Source organism: Scleropages formosus, chromosome 2 (genome assembly GCF_900964775.1).
Source record: "Scleropages formosus chromosome 2, fSclFor1.1, whole genome shotgun sequence".
NCBI lineage: Eukaryota > Metazoa > Chordata > Actinopteri > Osteoglossiformes > Osteoglossidae > Scleropages > Scleropages formosus.
In genome coordinates this window covers 20,833,238-20,847,379 of record NC_041807.1, presented here as the reverse complement: position 1 = coordinate 20,847,379, position 14,142 = coordinate 20,833,238, and the positions used below count along the sequence as shown (strand labels likewise).

The 14,142-nt window shown below is 44.4% G+C and overlaps 1 protein-coding gene across 1 annotated transcript in view; it reads right to left on the bottom strand.

Annotated features, from left to right (window-relative positions):
- Positions 1 to 1,335: 1,335 nt before the first annotated feature.
- LOC108931558 (filamin-C-like) overlaps positions 1,336 to 14,142 on the bottom strand; it is a 33,276-nt gene continuing 20,469 nt past the window's right edge. The window contains exons 28-47 of the mRNA XM_018747401.2: positions 13,874 to 14,063; positions 13,515 to 13,538; positions 13,173 to 13,414; positions 11,944 to 12,043; positions 11,700 to 11,840; positions 9,848 to 9,976; positions 9,597 to 9,770; positions 8,919 to 9,080; positions 7,627 to 7,830; positions 6,973 to 7,125; positions 6,747 to 6,869; positions 6,013 to 6,255; positions 5,524 to 5,793; positions 5,283 to 5,420; positions 4,175 to 4,290; positions 3,729 to 3,861; positions 3,017 to 3,193; positions 2,668 to 2,886; positions 2,192 to 2,398; positions 1,336 to 2,031 (exon numbers count right to left, since the gene is read on the bottom strand). Of these exons, the coding sequence (XP_018602917.1) occupies positions 1,844 to 2,031; positions 2,192 to 2,398; positions 2,668 to 2,886; positions 3,017 to 3,193; positions 3,729 to 3,861; positions 4,175 to 4,290; positions 5,283 to 5,420; positions 5,524 to 5,793; positions 6,013 to 6,255; positions 6,747 to 6,869; positions 6,973 to 7,125; positions 7,627 to 7,830; positions 8,919 to 9,080; positions 9,597 to 9,770; positions 9,848 to 9,976; positions 11,700 to 11,840; positions 11,944 to 12,043; positions 13,173 to 13,414; positions 13,515 to 13,538; positions 13,874 to 14,063 (3,333 nt within the window). The 3' untranslated portion in view covers positions 1,336 to 1,843. The remainder of the gene's footprint in view (positions 2,032 to 2,191; positions 2,399 to 2,667; positions 2,887 to 3,016; positions 3,194 to 3,728; positions 3,862 to 4,174; positions 4,291 to 5,282; positions 5,421 to 5,523; positions 5,794 to 6,012; positions 6,256 to 6,746; positions 6,870 to 6,972; positions 7,126 to 7,626; positions 7,831 to 8,918; positions 9,081 to 9,596; positions 9,771 to 9,847; positions 9,977 to 11,699; positions 11,841 to 11,943; positions 12,044 to 13,172; positions 13,415 to 13,514; positions 13,539 to 13,873; positions 14,064 to 14,142) is intronic.

Below are 14,142 nucleotides of genomic sequence, written 5' to 3'. Positions count from 1 at the left end.
TACACACTGCGACTCTTACTGTCTGTCTCGTGCTGGCTGCGCACGCGACCCGTGTGTTATTAGTATTTTAACAGCGTTCGTACTGTAGAATGTGACACTGATCACTGTAACTGTCAGCGTAACTTGTTAGTTATTTATAGCTGTCTGCCCTACTTTTTTCAATTTTATCAATAAATTGTAAAACATTGCTTATGGAAAATAAATGGAGAAGCCTGAGGTGCGCTTTTGTTCCCACAATGTGTGTCATCAGTACTATTTGAAAATGGAACTTAGACAGGGTAGCTGAAATTGGTGGGCAATATGCATGATTGACAGTTGGGGTTTGGTCTAATACTCACACCCCTTGACTGAAACCACTTGTCTCAAGCAGGGTTGTGGCAAACTGGAGCTTAACCCAGCAACACAGGGTGTAAGGCTGGAGGGGAAGGGGACACACCCCAGATGGGACCCCAGTCCCTCACAAGGCACCCCAAATGGGACTCGAACCCCAGACCCACCCGAGAGCAGGAGCCAGCCAAACCCACTGTGCCACCGCATCCCCTTTGGGCTAATATTTCTCTCCGGAAATGCTGCTTTTACAAGCTCCAGGTGTGATGTTCTGTGAAAGGTGAACTTGCAAAAGTGATGCCCTGGTGTTAAAGTTTACTCCTCAGTCTTCCTCCTTCCCCACCATAAGTCTCTGCTCATCACATCACAAACTGCTCTCTATCAATTTATCAAGCCAACAAAAACACTTTTTTGGCAAAGAAGCATCTTTATTGTTGGATTTCATTCAAAACACTAGGTTAATATATTAAATACAAAAGCACTATAAAACCATGTAAAGCAGCTTAATTGCAGAGTCTTGTGTGAACACTGACATACTGGATCGTATTGCTGTCGTCAAGATGAAATCAACAAAGCGTTAATGAATCCTAAACTCCCTGGTAACTCAAACAAAGTGTTCATCAAAAAATTGTACTGCTTTTTGTGCTAACTTTTGTAACGAGTACGTTTGTACCCTATCTCTTTACTTCCTTGACCGTAACTGTCACCGGCTATCACACAAGTTCTTTCTCATTCTGCAGGTGCGCCACAAAGGTCATTTCTTTGAATTTCAGATGAAAACTGCTGAAATCAGATCATGTAAGCAGAAGAAACTCTTTTGTGTTTTGCAGCAATACGCTTGTCAAAAAACCTAAACAATATAACAGAGAAAGAAATGCTCTAACTGAAACCATGATGCTATGGTTGCTGTTGCTGATGTCATTATGATGTCACCACTAATATGCCCAAAAAACAAAACAAAATGTGAAGAAGGATGGTACAACACAATCTATAATTCAGTCTATTCTTAGGACACATTAAAATCGGCATGTCTTTGAACACTGGACAGGTGTTTGCTGGAGGGTGCAGGTTGTTTGTGTCCCAGCGATGCCCTAGGAAAGCCATAAGGTTTGCAGGATTTTATTTATTTAATTGCCAAAATTCAGTTAATTAACCAAATCTTCCTCTGCCTGTATATTATACCACGACCAACTTTTCAGGTGAAAATAATTTCAATTGTGCTAATGTGATAATACATACAAAAGCTAGACCAGGTAAATGTCTGAGGTAAACAACGTAAACTTCTGATTTTAAGTAATGCACTGTTATGTAGTTATGTAATGTGTGGGCTGATAACACTACCTAGTGTTCATTGGAAGTCGCTTTGGAGAAAAGCATCTGCTAAATGAAGAAACATAAACATAAATGCGATGAGATGCACAGTTTAATCCCACAAATTCAGTGGTCTTTATAAATCATGGCTGGACACCCTTGGTGTGCATCACGCGTGGGTCACGGATGAAATATCTCCGAGACTCTACAGCGCATTGATGTGGAAAGGGCTCCCCTTTACATTTTCCTCTCCCCACTTGACAATGAGGGCATAGTCGCCTTTCTCCTGCAACCTGTAGGTGACGTTGTACACTCTGCCGCCCATGTGCTTGACATACACCTCCTCACAAGGGGCTCTCGGCCCATGCACCCCCACCAGCAACATGTTGGATCCTAGAAGAGAGGTACCGGCATCAGTGAGAGCTTGGGGTTATGTATTTACGTGTTTTCTCTTTCTTGTTTTACTTTAGTCTTTGGTAAAGTGTATTTACACACATATGTGTGTGTGTGGGTCTCAGTGGAGATACGTATATGTTTGTCCCTGCTCATTTACCTGCTTTGCTGCAGTCGACAGTGAAGGTGTTCTTCTGGCCGACAACAGCTGCAGAGAGACCTTCTCCCCAGGACACCACCTTACTGGCATCAGACAACAACTTGGGCTGGACACTGTAAGCGCCACCTGCTTTGGACACCTTGCTCACAGTCTCCACGTGAACAGATGAAGTTTCATGAAGACTGTGTCCCCCTGACAGGCGAGTACCTAACAGCCGAGAAGAAGACCATCATACATCCCGTCACGTCGCTCGTCACAGTGATACTCTGCTTTCGCTGAGTACTGTTACACCTCATACATTACAGCGCTCAAGTTTTTGGAACAAGCGGCTTAATATAAAGCAGGCTGCTCTTAAAAATATACAACTTGGGCACTTCTGAAGAAAAATCTAATTTTTTACATGACAGAATTCCAATTTCCTGCTTATTGTTTCTTTATTAAAGTGCCAAAGTTTTTAGGCAGAAGAATAAATGTACCTGTGACTTTAACTTTGAATGGGCTCCCCACGATATGCTGTGGCCCACCATATTTGATAGAGATGAGATAATTCCCCGGTGCCATAGGCGTGTATGTAACTTTATACCCTTCGGCACACTCGCAGCAGTCAAGCTTCACCTTGGAGGGCCCATCAACAGTGACAGAGAGGGCCCCTGAGCCAGCATTACAAGTGTTCACAGTGAAATGTACTGGCACCCCTACAGGGACAGACAACTCAGGATAAACAACAAATCCGCTGTCACGACCACATAAACTCCAAATTCATTTCAGCTTGTCTTTTGTTTTGGTAATTTCCGTAGATTGCGAGTGCGTGCTGGAGGATCATACCTGTGATTCCCCCTTCCAGACCAGGCCCAAAAGCAGACACCATTCCTGGGTCCCCAGTCTGGCCCAGCTCTCCCACACAGACCTTGAAGGGGCTGCCGGGGATGTGACGACCATTGAACTTCACATCAATGGCATGAACGCCACGTTCCCTTGGGATGAAGCGGATGGTGTTTTTGTCTGTGAACAAAAGCACAAGGAACAATGTTTCATGCTGACATGTGCCTGCTAGTCCATCTGTTTCATAACACCAGCGCACCAATATTAATGAATATTGAATATTGTGAATATTAGAATATTAACAGTTGCATCAGTGAAGACCGTTATCCTACAGCGAAGAATATTTTAGACACAAGCACGCATAGGTTTTCTGGATGCTCGAGTCAAATCTTGGAAACACCCTGCTTGTCATACAAATAACGATCAAAAGAATGTGTAAAATTGCGCACACTCCACCGCTTCTGGTCACTGGGAAATTTACCTAGATTCCAGCTACCAGGGTGATTCAATTTGTCTTAAAGAAACAATCCAGCAGTGAATTCTTAGAATGTAAGTGCCTTCATCAATATATGTGCTGTTTCACTTTTTAAGTGAAGGGCCATGTAGTCCAAATTCTGGAGGTGGAAGTGTCTGCCATCGGGAATCCTTTGTATTACCGACTAAATGAATTCCTTTTACAAAGTTCCCAGAACTGGTTGCACTTGCATGGACTTACCACTGTCCACCTCATGAATGTAACACTCCTGCACCGCCCCAGAGGGTGTGTGCACCTTGGCATCTATAATTCCCCGTGCACCGTTACGCTGCACAGCAAAGGAGGCCTCTCGGTTCACCTCCAAACCCTTCTCCTGTAACAGAAAGTGAGCAGAGTAACATTGGTTTAAGGACAGGGTAAGAACATGGTAGACTGAACTTCAGAGGAAATTCTGGAGTAAAGCGAGGTGCTTAAAAACAGGAAAGGGGTGGGGTCAGCATGGCAAGAGGTCATACTCATGGAGCGGAATAAGGTGAATAGTGATGACATATGGGCCAGATTATTACAAGCCAACAAGTCAAACTGTGAACTGAAGCCAGCAGGACAGACCCACATAGCTCAGGGAACAGGCGCCGCTAAGCCCTCGTCTTGGTATGCGAAGGAGAAACGAGGGGAAGGCGACGTACCTGCAGGCTGGTCACTTTGAGTCTTCGGGCATCATCTGACAGGGACGCAACTGGAACGACGAAGGGGCTATCGGGTATGTCTTCATCATTAAATTTGATAGACACCTCATAATCACCTGAAAAATCATAACCAGCAAGATGGAGCTTCCATTAAAATTAATCACAAATGAGAGAACCATAATAGTCAATCAGTCATTGCCACTTACACCCAGCAGTCATACAAACAAATGGGTCCTGTACAATGGAAAACCACTAAAATGGTTAATGAACATGTGCACCTTATTCAGTGCACCGGCACTTTGCCTGATTACACGTTCTTTACATCTCCAAAACAGCTATTTTTGCCAGAATTTCTTTGCCCTGCCATTTTCCGCAAGTAAAATGTACTCAGAAGGAAAAGAAAGACAAAAGGTGAAGGACCGCTGTCATTCAACTCCCCTGCAGTGTTTACAGAAGAAATTACTGTCTTTTTCAGAAGGAATTAATAGTAATCCGACACCCTAAAAATGGAACTCGGTGTAACGGATAATTCCACAAGAACATTAACTCCACTAGGGTGTGGTGGTGTGGTGGGCTGAACCAGGTTCTGCTCTCCGGTAGGTCTGGAGTTCGAATCCCGCTTGGGGTGCCTTGCGACGGACTGGCGTCCCGTCTTGGGTGTGTCCCCTCCAGCCTTATGCCCTGTGTTGGCAGGTTAGGCTCTGGCTCCCCGTGACCCCGTATGGAACAAGCGGTTTGGACGATGTGCGTATGTGCATTAACCCCATTATTTAATGAATGGGTGTACTGTACTACCATTCAGATGACACCTCTGTACAAGTGAACTCGCAACGTTACATTTGTACAACGAGTAAATTATAATTATGAACCAATTTATACAGAAAAGTCTTTAACTAGAACAGTTCAGGACAATCAATCTGCTGAAGAGTTTCTACAGTGAGAAGGGGAATTTGAACCAGACACCTCTGGCTTACATGACGATGAAGCTAACCACTACCAAGGGGATTCCAAGGTCTATTGCCCTTTCCCACAGAGAGCCGTGAGTCATTCTGCACAGTTATTCATGTGAGAATTTCAGAATTCTTTTGAGATCTAAGTAGGGTCCTACCTGGCTCCTGGACAATGTAGAAGACCCCACATGACCCATCCTTCCTGTCTTCAAAGGTGATTTCTGCTTTGCTGGGACCCTCTACAGCAATGGATAGGCCCCCTGCACCAGCCTCTCGAGTCCAGATGCAGAACTCAGCTGTGTTCACCAGGACACAGAGGTCACACAGTGGCAGCTGCACAGCCGAGCTGTACAATAGTAAGCACAGTCGATACATGGAGCACAGTGCAGCACCACTAACCTGGAACACCAGCCACACCCCTGTCTAGGCCTGGTCCGCCCGCTCGGACCTTGTGGGCTCCACCCTCTCCCAGGGGCCCCACTGTGAACTGGAAAGGGCTTCCCGGTACATGCTGGCCCCTGTACTTGACATTGACGGTATGCGGGCCCATCTCACTGGGCACAAATCGCACGCTGTAAACATTGTCCTCGCTTTCCACAATCTCAGCCTCCTTCATCTTGCCACCAGGGCTGATCACCTGTGCAATCATCTCTGTGGTGCTAGCCTCACCTGGGAGGAGAGAAAAGGGACATCTACACTAGGGAAATGCACAATAAGAGCTTATGTTGGTCAGTTCACTGCTGCCCCATGTCTGGTCCAGAGCATGTCACACACACTTAGTCAGATGTCTTGAAACAAATGCTTAAGAGCACAATCACTTGTAGTGATGGCCTGTCCTCTGTGGAAACATACTGGGACGCTATTGATATTTCAGGATCCCCCACATACCTTCTCTGGAAAGAGGAACTGCGCTGAAACTGCTCAGGCTCTCTCGGCCCAGAAAGCCCCCGAAGACATTGAGGAAAGGGTCTCCCCCAACCTGCGTGCTCTCCTCAACGTGCACTTGGCGTGTGGTCTCCCCACCGCGTGTCTGGCTGACCTGCGTGCGTTCAGTGCGCGTGTAGGTGTGGCTGCTGCGCGTGACCGTGCGTGTCAGACGCTCCTGGGCCGACACCATCTGGAACCAGTTCCCTGATGGTGGGAATAAAGAGGAGGAGCATGAGGTTGGACTTTAGGCAGGTAAATCAATATCACTGGAAGTGAACTGGGGTGTTCATCTTGCAATGAGTGCGCTAAGATATACAGTATATTAATGTTCAGCTCATACATCGGTCTATATTTTGTTTGGAAATGTTTCCTATTACCTGCTGCCTTTGTCCCACACTTTAAGGGTATCATGATTACAAACTATGCATCTCTGCACGCTTTTTGCATCGTTCTGTAAGTGCTCTGAGACAGTCTGTTTGGAAGGGCATAGCAAAAAACCGAACTGATTTGAACGCGTGAATAATGCAGCTTTCCTTCAGAATGTATACACAGATTTATGATAATGTATTTCTTTCGTGTAAAAAAAAAACTGAACTTTTTTACTGTCAACTGAACCACTTTGCTTTTCAGCTTGTCCTGGGCATAGTCCGACCCTTTGCGAATGCGACAGTGTAATGCAGTACTGAGAAGGTCACCTGGGATTTTGAGGCTGAGGTCACAGGTGCTGCCCACCGATGCGATGGAAGACGCCTGTCTTTTTGTCGTGATGCTCTCCTTCATTCGGCCCTCACCCATCACCTTCACTGTGAACGGGCTTCCTGTGAGAGAAGCACATGCTTGTCACATGCTGTCATGGTAAACCAGTTTGAGGACTGCAGTTTCTCTCCTCTATCCCTGGGATCTGCTCCTCCGGTGACTCACCTGGGACGTGATGCTCAGAAAACTTGATGTTGATGATGTAGTTGCCCGGCTCTGTTGGGCAATAAGTCACCTTGCACATCCCATCCTTTGTGTCTTCACAGTTAATATCTACTTTACTTGGACCCTCAATGGACAGCCCTAGACCCCCGTAACCTAAACAGTATAAAAGTATGGAACAGAGTTGTTAGGTGGAGCAGCTGTGGAGTTCCAGAGCGCTGGGTGTTCACTGCATCTCACATGTCTGTTAGCACTTACAAGGATTACAGGGTTTTTGGCAGAGCTCAGCATAACATCGGGATGCAATCATTAGTTTATTACCTCATGGAATCTACAAAATCCATGTTTCACTTTCTACATATATCAGTAGTATATTTGTCCATATTCTTAATGATGAGGCCTAGTTTAGTATTTGTAAAAAACTAAACAACAATTTTGTTGATAAAGAAATCTACTGCGTTAAAAAATGTTTTTTTTAAATGTATGGCGTTGTGACTCTAATGTTTTCGACCACTTGACTGATACAATGATCAATTTTTTAATCAATTCCAACAGTAATAAACAGCTACACAGTGATTTAAGAATATGATAACAAGTATCCATGGTAATATGCATGGTCAGTGTATTTCAGTTCCACATCTACAGAAAAATACTCACCTGCATTTCTTGTGTCCACAAAAAATTCTGTCACCTTAAAGGTGTGGCCCTCCAAAATGCCTTTGCCGGACACCTTGACCTTGCTTGCATCCGCAATTTCAGACTGGCCTACCATGATCTTGAAGGGACTGTTAGTCACATGTTGTCCACCCTTCTTCACATTAACTATATGTTCACCAACCTCCTTAGGTGTGAACGAGATCCCTGCACAGACATGACATGTTAAAGAACGGAGTCCTCAGTCTGTTCCATATTGTGAGCATATCGGTGAAGTTCACCAAACATTTTTTAAGTTAAACTGAGGAAGAAAAAAGTGTCAGCCAAGCTTCCCCTCCTTCAGATGAGATGCATTTGTTTCAGAAGAATATTGTTTTGATTAAATTGCACTTGGCAACAAAGGAGACTGATTTATGCGAACAATTCAGAATAGGTCAGTCAAAACTTGTCACCCAGATAATCCCAACCATTCCTGTCGCTGCCAAAATAAGCCCCAAATAATACAGGCGATCATCGATTAACAAATTCTCTTTACCCAAAATTACAGAATAACCGCTCTCAGCTCTTGATGCCTAACTTTCTGTTTAAAAAAAAGAAAAATCAGTGTTATGCCATCTATCCAAAGCATGTCCAAAAAATCTGAAAGGCATGTGAGTGAAGAGGAAGTGCAGTAATGTACTGTAGTTGGCACTAGTGGTCCATCAGCTGTTTTCTGTTGCTTTCCTGTCCTGTGTTCACTTCTTTCTTTAGTTTGTGCAGTGTCATTGCAAGAATGACTGCCAATCCTCCTCCTTCCTCCACCCACCAGAACTCACAATCAGTTGTTTTTCTCTTCACTCTCTTGTATTACAGTAAATGTTCTTGTTTAGTTTAAATTGTCAGAACTTATTTTCTTAACATAAACTTCATTATCACATGTTCATAGCTGTCTACTGGATATAATGAAAACACAAATAGTTTCCTAAATGTACTGCCTGGAAACACACCCATTAATGACCTCATTAAGTGTTAATGATCGTTAAGGGGTTTTATATTGTGCTGAAATCATTGGTTTATAGTTATATAGGTGTTTTACAATGTATTAGTGATATGTGGGAAAATTGGTTTGGGGTTTTCAGTTGGCGGAGGACGCGTTATTTTTTTTACCCATTTTATGATAAATGGAAACTGGATTTCGGTATCAGAAATTTCAGTATCTGCACCATTTTAAGGAAGAAGTTAATTTCATACATTGGAAGATTGCTGTACACTTAAAATTATGTCGTCATTTGTGCTGAATCCCGGAAATGTCTCACCAGTGTGGAAATTGGGAAGCCTCTTCAAAAGGCATGGCTCCTCGCTGCCCGATGGCGCTCGGATACTGGCTGTCAGCAAACTCAGGTCTGTCTCTGTGATCTTCAGAGAGAGGTCTGTTGCTGCACCAACATTAAGTTGTGATTTCCTTAGGGAGTCATCAGCTACACCGTGAGAAGAACGAAGAAAATACATATTACGCAACAGATTTCAAGTTTCATTTTCTGCAGATGACGAGTGTCAGTGTTGTACAGTTTAAACAAGAAGGAAGGTGAGACTGTTCCCTGATGTGATCGGCCACATCTGTCACACCTGTAGGCTTCCACCATATGCTCTGGTTTGTTCCCGCATGGTAAAGACATTCTGCTCAAGTACATTGGTGACCCAAATTTGGACACACTAAGAGGCACAGAGCTAATGGGTACAGATGAGAGTGTCCTGCAGCTTTATCCTATCCAGAGTGACACTAGCATTGACTTGGCATCATTGTGAGCCGATAGGCAGTTACTGAAACCAGGAAGGACCGATTGTATACAACTGGTCAGTTTACAGAGTTTTCAAGTAATGATCCAACTCTTAGCGCCAAGCCACTTCATAAGCAGGGGACCACCTCAACTTGCAGCACTTAAACAATGAAGACAATGTGGTCAACCTGGTAAAACAAAGACTAGATTTCAAACCTGTAATCTTGGCAGTGTATGGACTCCCGAGGATGTGTCTGTTATCAAACTTGACGATGATGCTGTAGTCACCAGGGGCAGTGGGCAGGTAGGATACGGTGCAGGTACCGTCTTTGTTGTCCTTGCAGGTAATGGCTGCTTTGGAGGGACCCTCCACAGCCAGAGACAGGCCTCCTGGGAATAAATATTGAAGAAAGTGTTTCAGACCATAAAAACAGGTCTGGTGCACAGCCTGGAGGAGCAGGCCTTACCTTTGCCTGCATCCTTAGTGACAACGGTGAACACGGCGGGTTTGTTCACCATGCCGTAGCTCAGACCGGGCCCGTAGGCTGTCACGTAGCCGCAGCTGATAGCATCCACGTAGAACTGCAGGGGACTGCCTAAGAAGAGCATGGCCCACAGGTCTTAGTAATTGCATGTCATAAAAAAATGTAATTAAACATACAACACGAATGACATGTAACTAACCGGCAAAAATTTGGCCTGATTATTAATTGAAAACATGTTTAAACACACCACAAAATATAGGCTTCTTTTGCTTAAAGGCTTGTCATTTTCTTAAAACATTTCTATTTTTACACCCAATCCATTTTACCACCCATTTTCATATTTAATGGGATTTTTTTCATAATACCACCCTCAGCTGAGTGCTCTTTGAACCATCTGGAGGAGTGAATGCTTCCATGTTTGTTCTTTCATTTCATATTTGTGACATAAATTATGTTTCATATTAAATTTTTCTTTTCCTTAATATTAAGTATTCTTTTCATTCTCATTAATTACTGTTTATGTACTGTTTCCATAGGTGTAAAGGGGAGGGAACCCATTGTACAGTTTCCATAAGATACAATGGTCAAGGCTTGAAGATGTTAAATGAATTTAAGAAGCCTATAGAGTCTACACATACACACACACACACACACACACACACACACACACACAGAGTCCAAAACCGCTTGTCCCAAGCGGGTTGCAGCGAACTGGAGCCTAACCCAACAACACAGGGCGCAAGGCTGGAGGGAGAGTGGAGAGGACGGGGCGCTGGTCCGTCACAAGGCACCCCAAGCGGGACTCGAACCATAGACCCACAAGAGAACAGGAGCCAGCCAAGTCTGCTGCACCACCGCGCCCCCCTGCCTACAGCTTCTAGCTTGGTGATATTAAGCTATGATATTTCCTGCACGCACTCCAGCTATTTACGGTGCACTTAAACACTTTCTTGTTTAGTAAGATAATTGTTTTGTTTTGTTTTCTCTAGTGGTTGTACAACTGGATTACAATTACTGTGACTGATCTAACTATATTTCTTGCTGTAGTGAGATGGTAACAGATCATGCTGAACTGACAGCTAAATGTGACACTCACAGCTATATGTACACTCACAAAGCAATCTGGTGAAGGGAACAGATACACACTACAAAATGCTTTTCAATCCTGACCCTGGCTAATTAGTACTAATGGACTGACAACCAAAAACATTTTCAGTGATGAAAGTATTCAATGATTACAGGCACTTAAACCTGCTATAAGTTGAAAATAAAAGTATTGTATTATGTTTTCACTGTGAGCTTTTAAAGATTCCAGATTTTGTCTGACTTCTAGAAATCAGTGTCCAAACGTGTCCGTTGCAGGTGGACTGGAGATTGAAGGTGCCATTTGTGTATGTGTGTGTGGTTTCCCTGTGGAGGGCTGGACATGCCGTGGACATTGCGACACCACATTAGGAACAACTACAGAAATGGTATGATCATGTACAGTAGAGGGGGACGCTGTGGGATTGGTCGGGGCCTGCGACGTGGTGGGGCTGGGGTTAAAGTCCTGCTTGGGGTGCCTTGCAGCGGACTGGTGTCCCATGCAGGGTGCGTGTGTCCCCCGCCCAGCCCTGCATCCTGTGTTGCCGGGATAGGCTCCGGCTCGCTGCAACCCCACTTGGGACAAGCGGCTTTAGTCATTGTGCGCGCGTGTGTGTGCGATGTACAGTGATGTACAGTAGACTGCACTGCGCTAATCATTATTGCATATCCCTACCATTAAAGGCTGTGATGAAATCTTATGCATTGATGAAACCAAACCTTGAACCCTGAACGTATTGGTAGTATTTACCAGGAATGTTGTTGCCGTCGTACTTGATGTCCATCTCGTGCAGGCCTTTCTCCGTGGGGGAATAGCGTACTGTCAGAGTACCATCCTTGTTGTCTATAATATGAGGGCGAGCTGTCTTGCCAGAAGGCATGCGGACATCCCCTGCAAGCCAAAGAGATCCCCGATGCATCACTGTGTTCCCTGAAAGGTACCCATGGGACAGACTCCACTGCAGTGTCACCATCCTGTTTCCGCAGAGCCTCACCTGTGATCTCGCCTTTCTTCAAGATGAACGGGATGACCATGCTGAAAGGGCGCAGTCTTTGCTCCATCTCCCCAGCAGGAGCTATGGGTTGATCTGTGGCCTGAGAAGAAAAGGAATAGATTCACAAACAGTATTTCTGTGGAGTAGGGCATCACAGGCAGAGAGAGGGAAGAGGCGAGCAGGAATGCAGGAGAAAGGTATGTGAAAGAAAACTCCACAAAAATGTGTGTATGAAGTATAAAAAGAAGTAAAAATAAGAAGTAATTATGAGTGCCATCCAAACACACACCAATCCACCAAACACTCCAGTGTATGAACTATGACTGAAATCACATCTTAACCCCAATGTAAAAAGTCATCGTGTCTTGACAATCATGCCACCGAGAGGGGAAAAGGATGCAATATGAATCCAGAGGAGTTGGAACTTTGGCTGATTTTGCCTCATAGCACATGTGATACGTGAACAAAGGCCAGTTCTAGGCCATCGAACAAGCACATTTTAAGATGTGTGTTTGTGTTTACTAGACAGTGTAAGACTAAGACATAAGTCAGCACTGTAAACACTGTGGAATTAAGATGAAATAATCCAACCCTAGACCTAGACTGCTGATATGTTTGCATGAGTTTTACTGCCAACTATGGCTGGGGGTGGAAATGCAGGTCTTGTATACGCCGCAAAAACTGCCAACTGTTCAGAGTTGACTGAAGAAAGTACAGTCACACACACACACACATCTTCAGAACCGCTTGTCCCATATGGGGTGACGGGGAACCGGAGCCTACCCGGCAACACAGGGCGTAAGGCCAGAGGGGGAGGGGACACACCCAGGACGGGACGCCAGTCCGTCGCAAGGCACCCCAAGCGGGACTCGAACCCCAGACCCACCGGACAGCAGGACTGTGGTCCAACCCACTGCGCCACTGCACCCCCATTGAAAGTACAGTCATTTATTAATTAATTAACTCATCCAAAAATGTTCTGCTCAATTCGTTTCCCAAGCACCCAGTGTGTTCTAATATCCACATACTGTTGATTTAGTAATATTCTGTGATCACACCATGGTTTTACATACTATAATGTCCGTGCTTTGCAAAAATATAACTTTACCTTAAAAGATAAATAATGGACCACTTGAACGACTCAATATATAATATAATCCTCTACAACAAGCTTCTTCAGCTAATATTCACCCATTCTTCAGTAGTGCCTTGGGGTGGGACAAGCTCACCTCCACATGGAAGGGGCTTCTAGGGATGAGCTCTCCCCCAAAGCGGATGGTGATGACATATTTTCCTGGCTCTGGGGCAGTGTAGAAGATGTCAAAAGTGCCATCCAAGTTTTCCACCACATCCATGTCCAGTTCTGTGCCACTAGGCGTTGACACTTTACAGGTGACCTTTCCCTTCCCAGCAGCTTTCGCATCCACAGTGATGACAGTCTCATCTCTTAGCACAATGGTAGAGCCAAGACCTGTGGGGTCATATGGGTTGACACTCTGTGTTTGAGACTGACTGCACATAAAATACCAGTGTATACATTAATGTAATACTTGGGACTAATATCTGCTCACCTAATCCATGCCCTGCAACAGATACTGCAAATAAAAATAGTAAAAAATAACCCATTAATGGCCACCACAGATTTGTGCTCCAAAACATTTTCATAGACAAAACTGAATGAAGAGACTGAGAAAAACTTTATCCGAAATATTGCATGAAATTTAATCTTCTGCCTAAAAGCTGCGTGTACCTGATATTAATTGCAGAATTATTTATTCAGCAATAAACTGGTTCCCAAAGTCACCAAAAATTCTGCCCATTTGCACTTAGATATTTTATTATAGTATTTTATGTCAACCACACAGCTACACTAACCTGAACAGGAGCATGAGTGTGAATAAAAATATAATGTATCAAGACCACATCTTACCCCTGACCACACACTTGCTGGCATCACCAGTAGGCAGGGCATTGATGTGGTATGGAGAATATGGGATATCATCTCCGCCGTATTTGATGGTGATGGCATAGGGTCCGCTCATGGCCGGCATGTAAGAGACAGTGTAGGTCCCATCTCTGTTGTTCTGGATGTTGGCTTTTGTTGGCTTCCCCTCTGGATCCTAGTGGTTTGAAACCCTCTTCTTAAATATACATTTATTCATTTTGATGAAAAATCACACATATCTCCAAAGTGACATA